The following is an 11,552-nucleotide window of genomic DNA, read 5'->3' on the forward strand; positions in this document are numbered from 1 at the left end:
ACATATATAAATAAATACAAATTTCCAACATTCTTTTGAATGTCTATGTACTAAAATAAAATTAGTGTACCTTAATTTACTATTACTATTATTTTGAATGTCCATGGAAAATGAAGCAATGTGATAACAATTTTACCTGGTCAGAAAAAGTAGTCCGTTAATTTACCTGATGAACTTTCACCTTTTGCTGACCCTTTATGCTTCACAGAGCTAATGTGTACTTCTAAATCAAATGCACCTTTATTAGCAACTGACACATAAGTGCCATCTTTACATGTCATACATTCTGCTTCCTACGGATCTCGACCTGGACAAAAGGATGGGAATTTTTTGTGCAAATCTTTGCAAATCTTTGCACTTTTCTTTGGGCATTGTTTCCACTCAGCTGTCATTTGCTGCTACTGTCAAGCAACTGTTTGATGCCGAACACAAGCGCTTCGTGCGTTCGCAGAGAGATTGACAGGCAGGAATTTGGCCAATAATTGCTGCAAGCCTCTTATAATCGACCAATTGGTGCGCGAGAAGGCGGGACTTACAAAGAGGGGTTGAAGCAATGCAACCATGCGCACACTCACAATAAAGTTTTAAACCAGTTGCACATCATAATGCAACTACAGCCGAATCCCGGAGTCTCTCTCAGCCAGGTGCAGTTTCAATCTCTCCCGCTTAGATCGGGACATTCGCAAGTACCGACTTGGTACCGGAGTACCGGTATTTTTGACAACACTAGTACTTACCGTCTTTCACAAGGGCATAAACTACAATCCCATGAAGCTCTGCGAATTATGTAATCACATACAGTATAAACGATTGAAATATGTTTGTTCATTGTAACTATAGAAACAAAATAGTTTACATTTATTGCTAAATATTCTGTATTTTGAGGGTGAAGGGAGACAGACTCATTTGCATCATTCACACAGTACATAATGGGAGTGGGCGGTGGCTACCGGGAATGTTTGGCAGGCTTTGTTGGCCGTGGTTCTCCTATTGGCGGATCTTTCTCTGCTGGATCATGGGTAATGTAGTTGTTCACTGGAAATTCCACAATTAAATGCAATATTTAAACAGATTTTTTTGTGATGTTGATTCACAAATATAACTGGTCTAATCTGTTACCACAGATTGTTGGCATTTGAAATGCCAAAATTGCAGGAGTAAAACTTTTAGGTATCTTTTTATTTCACTCACAGACAAATCATATAACACAAACTAATCATATACTGTACATTCTCATATCTTTAACTATTAAGAAAATATTTTTACATTTAAGGAACATTGCCAAAATTGTAGGAGCTTATCCTACTCAAAGGCCTGTGATATCAAATATACAATAAAAATGTAATCCAAGAGACTATATTACTGATTACAATTTTAGTCGTGTAATTTGTTATCAGTATTACATTATAATTCATAAGTAATATACCCAGCACTGGTAATACGCAAGTATATTACTTATTTAACAAAGAACGGCTTTGTACGGTTAAGCAGCACTAGACAACCATAGTGACAGACAGATATTAAAATTATAAAAAATAAAAATGTTGCGTTGTACGAAAAAGGAAAGTATTATCAAGGGTTTAGCAATCTGTGTTTTGTTAATTTAGCCTTCCTTTATCAGTTTCATCAAAATAACGTCACACCTATGTGGCATTTTCGTATGAGAGATGTTTGTTGAACAGACTCTAAATTTAGCAAGCTTGCGTTAAGATAAGGAGAATGATGTGCCAATTATTCTAACCGACCAATCCGTCACAGGAAGTGTTGCGGTCGTGAGTTACAACATATCAGACATTATTAATTTTTTGGCTGTTTGAAACGTTCGTCGCTCTTTGTAATATGTGATTCTGAAAGTGAACTCCCTGGCGTTTCAAAATGCTTGAAAAGTAGGCAACCCCCGAACCCCCTGAAGAGCTCTACTGACTCACAGCTGGAAGGAAAGAGTGTTTCGGGGACTGTGTCAGTCAGACAGGGAGGGGGTATTTGCTGTGGGGAAGAGGTGACATTTCAGTTATGCGGAGGAAGGGACCACGACGGTGTGGGCGGAAAGTTAACGCACAACCTGTAATGAAGCTCTCTGAAAATAGTAAACTGTGCAAAGTGACACACTTACCTTAAAATGTGCAGCGCACACACCACTGACTCTTTGCCCAAACATGAACATTTTGGTTTGGACTCCTTGAGTGCACTACAAGTTTAACATTACACATGGATCATCGTTTGACAAAAATTCAAAATAAAAGTCACAAGTTTAATTCCCTTGTCTTAAAGTCTAGGCTTGATCATTTAAGAGCAGTAAGTTCTCTGTTTGAGGTTTTATCTCTTATTTAATAAAAAGGCAATGCTATATTTTGTGAACACAGAATATTGTGAATATACATGACCATATTCACAATATTGCATAGTGTTGAATGCCTTATTGCTAATAAAATGGTAACTACATAATAACATTTTTAAATAAAATTCTAAAACGTTATTTTATTGGCAAATAATTTTAAGGAAAGTTCCGTGCACGATAAATAGGGGCACTTTAAGGTACCTCTGGGCCCATGGGCTTGCTGGTCCACAGAGGCCCCCCATCCAGTTGTTGAGCGGTGGGGTGGAATCAAGCATCACACGGATGCCTTTAACGGTTGGGCACTGTCACTATGTGAACAACCGCGTCTCACATTGAAAGCGTTTAAATGCTCTCCTCCCGCAAACATGGATAGTGAAAAATGGGCTCCATGGCCTTGAGCTGGGCCACATGGGAGTGGTAGGACCCCTGGGCTTCAGCCCATATAAGGCTGTGTGTTAATGCGCCCCTGTCAATACATGTTAAACTCAACTGACAACATTTGTGGCATAATATTGATTACCACAAAAATGTATTTTGACCTGCCGCTTTTCTTTAAAAAAAAAAAAAAAAATCTGGGTTACAGTGAGGCACTTACAGTGGAAGTGAATGAGGCGAGTCCATAAACATAACAAATCACACTGTTTCAAAAGTACAGCCACAATGAGTTTAGTGTGATAAATCTGCTTAGGTTCATATCTTTCTCCAAAATTACAAATTTATTGCCATGGCAACGATACCCTGTAATTCTGGTATTGGATATAACTTTAAAATCTGACCACAATGATATCATAAATTGTGCTTCTTCGGCTCAGATCACGCAAAAATAAAAAGTCATTTTTAGGCTGGTCCGCTTAAGGCGGAGGTGAGTTCTCGAGCTGACTGACAGGTGATGTCTGTATCTAAAGGGTGATTGGCTCTTTTACCTGTAAGGCGGGACTTCCTTGTCTTAATATTGGCTGTTCAAATTTCTCCTATTTATTTTAATACAAGTGGACTCACCTCTTGATCTCTGGTGGCGATCAGTGTTAAACACAGTAGTTAGATAAACCAGCGTTTTGCATCATAGATGTTTCCGAATTCGGTACTTTAGTATTCTGTATTTATTGACCAATCAGCATCCAAGACTACACGTTTAAATGAACAAATCTTTCAGTAAACTACAACCACAAATTCTGCATATTCATATTCATATCATTTTCATGTCAGATCATATTTGCTATAATGTGTTTCTCATACATTTCCCTCCATGTTCATCTTGTTAAATATAATTCTTGTTCAATATCAATACACTTATCAATTATTCAGGGATGAAAACTTACACACTTTAAAACTTTTCATGCAACAAACAATCAATTAAAATGTATATATCTACAACACATGCTATGACATTCTCAACTTTTTCACCTCTCATGAGATTGCATCCCTGATTATTCATTTAAAAATACATTTTATTAACTGTCAAAGGTGAGTGAAATGGACTGCTCAGGACCATCTTGGATATGGGGTTCTCAAACTAACCATTGACCATTTGGAGACTATCTTGAAGCATTTGGTGTATGCAGTGTAAGACATTTCCAAACTGCGGCATAATGAAAGTGTACTTCAGTGAGTGATAAAGAAACTAACAAAGAAAAACTAGCAAGTCAGGAAAAGCGATAAAGGAAAACAAAACCGGAATGGCTGAGGATACTACATGTCTACATATGACATACTTTTTAGCATACTCATAAACAGCTGCTGATCTTGCCCGGTGGAATGAAGAGGGAATTCCAAGTTTTTTATATTACGGTGTTTGACTAGATCCGATGAGTCATTTAGGTACATCAGGAAAAGTTCCAAAGATGATGTCACCTCAGGTGCATTCCAGAAACATTTCCTGGAGGCTGTAGGTTGTGCCCCTCAATGGTAGAAAACCAAGCAACTACACCTGACTTTTTTGCTATTGTTGTCAGAGCTTTTTACTTTAAACACATTATTTTATATTTATTACATATAATCTATTGAGTACAGTTTTTGAGCATTCTATAAATAGTAATAGTGTGTGTGTGGGTGTGTGTGTGTGTGTGTGAAGGCGCAGTGTGTGTGTGTGTGTGTGTGTGTGTGTGTATATATATATATATATATATATATATATATATATATACATATATATAAAACATGTATAATGTATATAATCTATACTATTTTACACACACATATGTGTATACAGTACATATATATATATATATATATATGATTAGCTGAAAATGATCAACTGTATCCGATTATGTGTTCTGTAGGTTAGGGGTATTTTCAGCACATGAATTATTTGATCATTTGTGTGTTGTGTTTAGCTTGATATGAATGGTATATATATATAGTACCATACATTTCAGAATAACTTATTTGATCTTATCTTGCTTACTGAAGCCTTGATCTAGTATGATGTCAATTCCAGCTAACAAAACTGAAAGTTTCTCACGTGTTGAGTGGCCAAGTGAGTGATACAAGAAGTAGGATTGATTTGCATGACCGCGTCATGTTCTAAGCCCTTTAGTGTCCTTCCGTTCACAAGCTGACTCATTCTCTACCAGCGCTCTATAGGATGAGTCCTGTAAATTTCATCATCATTTAGTTCTGATTTAAACAGCCCCTTAAAACTTGAGTTGAGGGGGCTGCCCCAAGTAAAACAACAGTCTTGAGTTAGAGCGAAGTCAGTTCAAACTTCTCAAAATGTGTTGAAGTGGAGGTGTGGACACAAAGAAGCTATAGGAAACATTCATAGTTCAAGGGGAAATCACTCTTTCAGGTGTTTTTTGTAACTTTTCAGTAAGTTACTGTTTTGACTCATGATTCAAAAACCCACTCACCCCATCACACTTAAAGTAGACAATCTTCAAATGGCAACAATGGTACAACACTTTGGTTTCATAATGTATGGATGAGCTGAATTACCCTAAAGTGTTAATGGTTGCTGTTTTAAATGTTTAGAGTTTTACTTCAGTATTTCATATTTGACCAATTTTGGCATGCAATAATTACTATTGAGCTCTGAATTGAACAGAATTTTGCTAATCCATTATAATTAAAATATGAACCATTTTTCTGAGAGCAGAATGGTTTCTACAATAAATTAATTAAGCTATTGTTTAAATAAACCAATTGATATGAAGTGTTCTTGTCAAGATGGGTAGTTGTCGATGTGACATTTCGACCAGTTTAACCATTTTTTTGCTTGAGTTTACATCTTGCCATTGCAGATCATGATTTCAAACTTGATTACATTTCCTATTGCGCCATCTAGCGGTCTTCCTATGCGTCAAGCACTAGGAAGTGTAAACGAGCTTGAAATCAAGTATTTTTAGTTGCCTTATATCATCATTTTCAAAAATATCATCAAAATTGTGGCATTTTTGAAAGTCTCCATTTTCGGTGAAGAAAAATGCCATTTTAATGTGGATGAAAAGTGTAAGTGTAGCAAAAATCAACCGTCTTCAAATGAAAAAAAGATAAGTCATCAATATTTTTAGTCTGAGACAGATAAAAGATGATTTTATAAAACTTTAAAGAGCACAATAGTGTGTGTATATATATATATATATATATATATATATATATATATATATATATATATATATATATATATATATACATATATATATATATATATATACACATATATATATATATATATATATATATATATATATATATATATATATATGGACTAAAAGCCACAAAACTCCCATTTTGATATCACAGAGTCTTCAGCTTGTCCCAATATACATTTGGTGTTGTCATTTGGCATTTTGTGGTTTTGTCTTTTGCTTCCCTTGACTTGTCCCTTTGGCTACCTAATGAAGGACTGTCACAATAAAATATTGACACTTGTTTACATGAAGCACTTTTGCGAATGGCACCAAACAGTTTGTGCTCAAAGCAACTGTTTGCATCTTAACTGGTATAAGTAATGGGGAAATGAAAGTGGAAATGCTTAAGCACCTGAAACGAGAGGGAAAAAATCCCAATGTGAGAAATATCTGCTTGTAAAATGTTAAATGACTGTAATTGAAATGACATCATCCTTAGACTATAGACCAGACACAAAGAACTTCTGGAGACGGTTGTGTGGTGATATGTTGCCATCTAGTGGTAGGCGAATATATAAAAGAGAATGCTGGTTAGTTTTAAGCCAATTTAAGATTGAACTCTGTGTTCCTTTTAGCGTACATACTTTATTCCACTTTTTAAACTTTGTATTTCTAATTTAAATGAATATTTAAAATTAATAATAATAATAAAATATTAAACAGTAGAAATATAAAGGTAAAATTAGTCTTGTTGCTGCTGGTGGCTGTTACAGTATCACAACAGCAGAGAGAGCGCAGAACACATTTTACTTCAACCACAAAGGAAAGAAGATTGCTGGTGCTCGTAGTACACTTCTTTTTGTTGCATTTTCAGTGTAAGCATACATCTCGCACTACATAATTTGCGTACCTAACTTCACACTTCTGCACTATTTTACGTCATTTTGTAGTGTAATAGTGCAAGTAGTATGTTCACACTGAAAATGCAACAAAAGAAGTGTACTACGAGTACCGATGATGCACTTTTTCAACAGTCAAAACGGAGTTACACTTCGTGCAGGGGCGGAGTTACCAGCAGCGATGCTGATCTAGCAAAAAAATAAATAATGGAAAATATGAAAACTAGCGAAACTTCTGTGAAGGAAGCACCTTACAAAAGTGAGTTAAACACTTTACCATCATACCATGCTGTCTGAATATGTATATTATTGAGGTATAAGTGTTGAACTGAGGGTGGATAGCATGGTAAAGCTAGCGGCAACACAACACCTTTGGTTTGAAACATCACTTCCATCAGCTGTTAAATGGCGAAGGCTTCCGTGTAGCTGAAAGTTGTGTTCCATTTGAGACGATACTACACTTTGATCATTCATACACTACATGGCTGAGTGCATAGTATATTTTGTAAGTGCATAGTGTGCCGTTTGTGATGCACCTTAAGTGTCTAAAATGCTTGAGTACATTTCAATTGAATGATAAAGTTTACCCTCTCTAACTTAATGCTGTTGATCTGAATGTATGAAACATACTGTCTGCTGAAATAACAACAAATCTAACAACAAAGCTGAAAGAAAAGCTTGTGTTTTACCTGTCAATCAGACACGCTTGGAAGTTGCGTTCGTTACTATAGGAACAAAAATAGTCTGTGGGTGTGTTTTCTCAGAATCATCATTGGCCGGTAGAAAGAAAAAGAGAAACAAAACAGTAGCGCTCTATTTAAAATGAAAATAAGATACATACCCTAGTGTTTTTTACATACACTAATACAGTTTAATACGAAAACTGTAAAGTAAAATCATTAAGAACTAACAATGAACAATATAGTAGGTATAAATTAACATTAACCAAGAATTCCAAGATGAAGAAATGCGTGAAAAAATTCTCATAGTTATTTCTTGAAACCTAATTTGCAATGTAATACATGTTACATGTGCATGTGTTAACATATATAACCTTAACATAAAGTGTATAATTAAATCATAAACCCCAACAACAACACCCCCCAACCCCCAATAGCACCTGGAGAACATGATGGTTTTTTCCTAAATCCATTTGAAATGTGGACTTGTCGGACCATGGAACACGATTCCACTGTTCTACTTTCCATCTCAGATGAGACCGATTCCAGAGAAGTCAGCGGCGCTTCTGGACAGTGATGATGTATGGCTTCTCCTTTGCATAGTAAAGCCTCAACTTGCATCTGTGGATGCAGCGGTGAATGATGTTGACTGACAAAGGTTTACCGAAGTATTCCTGAACCCATGTCATGATTTCTATTACAGACGCAAGATGGTTTTTAAGACAGTGACGTCTGAGGGATCGGAGATCACGCACATTCAGAAGTTGTTTTCATCTTGAATTTACACACTGAGATTTGACCGGATTCCTTGAATCTTTTAAATTGTGCACTGTAGATGGTGAAATTCCCAAAATCCTTAAAATTTCCTATTGGGGAACATTGTTCTTAAAGCACTGGATTATTTGCTGACGAATCTGTTGGCAAACTGGCAAGCCTCAACTATGGAGATGGAATTGTTGCATATTAACATACAAATAGAAAGAGATTCACAAATAGAAAGTTGGTTCACAAATAAATTGAATGAGATCGACAAATAAATGTAAGAAGTTTCACAAAAATAAAGTGAATTCACAAATACATGAGATTTGCAAATAAAAAAATTATTAACAAATATATTTTTTAACTCACAAACACAACTCTGTCCAGAATTAATTTGTGAATTGCTACACGCATTTGTCAATTGTGAAACAAATCTAGCGTCAAGACGTGCACACAAATCTACAAATAGGTGGACTCCACCCATCGTCTAATCAAGCCAATCAGAAAATGGCCACATTACTCGGACCAATTGTAGAATGTTCTTCAACCAATCACGCTTCGTGTAGCGTTCCGCAAATGCAAAGGAAGCGATCAACAAATAAATGTGCGCGATTCACAAATGAATGCTGGACCGAGTTCTGTCTGTGAGTTAAAAAATATATTTGTAAATAATTTATTTATTTTAAAAAAATCTATTTTGATTTGTGAATTCACTTTTTTTATAAACATAAACATATATTTATGAACCTCATTCTTTTTATTTGTGAATTTATTTCATTTTTGTGAAAGTCCTAACATTGACAAATAAATCTCATTCAATTTATTTGTGAACCAACTTTCTATTTGTGAATCTCTTTCCATTTGTATGTTAATATGTGTCACGATTCCCTGGTTATCTGCCCCGTGTTTTCCGTGTCACCGTCACCATATTTCTCCGTCACGATTCCCTGGTAGTCTGCCCCGTGTTTTTCATGTCACTGTCACCATGGTTCCCGATCCTCACATTGTGTTATTGTTCGCACCTGTTTGTTATTTGTGTTCATCCTGTGTGTGTATATTAACCCTCGGCTCCGCCCTCGGAGTTCCCCATGGCTGTGGTCCTGAGGCTGACTTCCAGACCTCCCAAACCTGTCCTGTGTTCAGCTCCTAGGCCTCCTGAACCTGTCCCTGTCCTGTGGCCGCCTCCCAGACCTCCTGAACCTGTCCCTGTCCTGTGGCCAGCTCCCAGGCCACCTGACCCAGTCCCCGTCTTTTGCTCCCCGGGGACTGCCAGTCTGCTCCCTGTACCCCCTTGGACTTCCTGTCTGCCCCCCTTGGCCCCTTGGATTGCCTTCTTGCCCTCTGTGCCCCCTTGGACTTCCTGTCTGCCCCCTGTGGCCCCTTGGACTGTCTGTCTGCCCCTTGTGCCCCCTTGGACCGTCTGCCTGCCCTCGGTGCCCCCTTGGACTGCCTTCTTGCCCTCTGTACCCCCTTGGACTGCCTGTCTGCCCCTTCGTGCCCCTTGGTCTGTCTCTTTGCCCCTTGTGCCCCCCTTGGACTGTCTGTTTGCCCCGTGTACCCTCTTTTGTCTGCTAGCCCCCCCTTCACTCCCTGGCCGATTTTGTTTCTTGTTATGTGGGTTTGTTTGTCTCTTTTTTTTAGGATCGTCTGGAATCCGATCCTTTTGAGGGGGGATTCTGTCACGATTCCCTGGTTGTCTGCCCCGTGTCACCGTCACCATGTGTCACCGTCACTATGTTTCTCCATCACGATTCCCTGGTAGTCTGTCCCGTGTTTTTCATGTCACTGTCACCATGGTTCCCGATCCTCACATTGTGTTATTGTTCGCACCTGTTTGTTCTCCACTCCTTGTCGTTCATTGAATGTTGTTGTAGGTTAATGTTTCCACTGTTCCTGTGTTTGCTTCGTTGCCTGTCCTGCCGTGTTTTCTTAGTTCCGTGTTCCTCCGTGGTTGTTTCTTATGTTACATTTTTGTTATCCCCTCATGGATGTTTTGTTTGTTCCCAGTGTTTTGTTTTATTCTGTGTTTTCTTGTTTATTTAATAAAAGAACCCGCACGTAGATCCAACCCCTTGTCTCCCTCCTCCTGCATTCGCTATAACAATATGCAACAATTCCATCTCCATAGCTGATCCATCCTTGTTCTTGAAGCACAAGGATTTCTTTTGAAGTCTCAACACGATATCCTCAACTGTTTAGCATCTCCTGTTTATAAATATATATATATTAAATTCACAAGGTAAAAAATAATATAATGTGTTTTTGTAGTGCTTTCAATATAGCACAGGGTGAATAGCCTCCTGGAAGCGTTCCAGAAATAGCTGACAGTGGACTAACCTGCTAAAAAGACTTGGCTAATATTCACCTTTTTCCTACGTCCCGCGATGCTTAGTGAGAAATATGGGTGTTCCTTCAGTTGTCAAGTAAACACAGCTGTTGTTGCAGCATACATCCATTCATTCATTCCTTGCTGTGTTGGGATTTTGATGAGAGCGTGACTGATTTCATGAGGACATACATCAGTCACTATATCAGTGTGTTGGTGAACGATAATAAACTGCAAAAAAGTCATAATGACAAAGAAAGTGAGAACAAAACCGGTGCACTGTTTCTCCAGATGCAGATGTAATTTAATCTAAGTACAAATGCAACATTTTGAGCAAATGATCGGTTGTTTTAGTGGAGTATTTGTGTTAGTTCAGCTTCAGATGTGTGTCAGCCTACATGTTCAAATCAGACAGACACACTGAGGAAGATCCATGAAGTTCTCATCCTTGGGTATGTATTTGCCTTTTCAAGATGTCCGATCGGACGGTTATTTCCTTTTAAATCCACACGTAAATTTAAACTTTTGTTTGGCGGTGATTGACTAGTGAGAGGTGGTGCTTTGATGTGGTTTTTGACTACCTCTGTATGTGTTTTTTTGTGATACAATCACAAAATATTTTGCACCTCATTTAAAACTATATTTAGCACTAACCATTTGAAATCGGATCATCCGAAATGGGTCTTATTACCAGCTGTAAACAGGGTCTTCCAGCAGAAGTCTTACCCACATTCGTTCCCCCAGTAAGACCCCCAGGAAAAAGGTGGATAAGATCTTAATTTTCCCCATTTGGATGGTTGATGTGAACATTAACAGAAGCTCCTTACCCATATATGCATGATTTTATACATTACTCTGCTACCACACGATTGGATGATTAGATAATCGCATGAATATGTAGATGTACAGGTGTACCTAATAAAGTGGGTGGTGAGTGTGTGCGTGTGTGTGTGTGTGTGTGTTTGTGTGTGTAATATGATA

At 37.6% G+C, this 11,552-nt stretch overlaps 1 protein-coding gene across 2 annotated transcripts; it reads right to left on the bottom strand.

Moving 5' to 3' along the window:
- Positions 1 to 7,855: 7,855 nt before the first annotated feature.
- On the bottom strand, positions 7,856 to 11,434 carry LOC127618245 (acanthoscurrin-1-like). Of its 2 annotated transcripts, none has more exons than XM_052090601.1 (2): positions 10,611 to 11,434; positions 7,856 to 10,450 (listed from the first exon to the last, which is right to left on the bottom strand). In XM_052090601.1, exon 2 carries the CDS (start codon positions 9,963 to 9,965, stop codon positions 9,303 to 9,305), a length of 663 nt encoding a protein of 220 aa, XP_051946561.1. In that variant the 5' UTR covers positions 9,966 to 10,450; positions 10,611 to 11,434; the 3' UTR covers positions 7,856 to 9,302. The 2 variants fall into 2 exon arrangements, with proteins under 2 accessions (XP_051946561.1, XP_051946562.1); XM_052090602.1 differs by having other exon boundaries at positions 10,583 to 11,434.
- Positions 11,435 to 11,552: the final 118 nt, after the last annotated feature.

The sequence above is a fragment of the Xyrauchen texanus genome, chromosome 24 (genome assembly GCF_025860055.1).
Source record: "Xyrauchen texanus isolate HMW12.3.18 chromosome 24, RBS_HiC_50CHRs, whole genome shotgun sequence".
NCBI classification, from domain to species: domain Eukaryota; kingdom Metazoa; phylum Chordata; class Actinopteri; order Cypriniformes; family Catostomidae; genus Xyrauchen; species Xyrauchen texanus.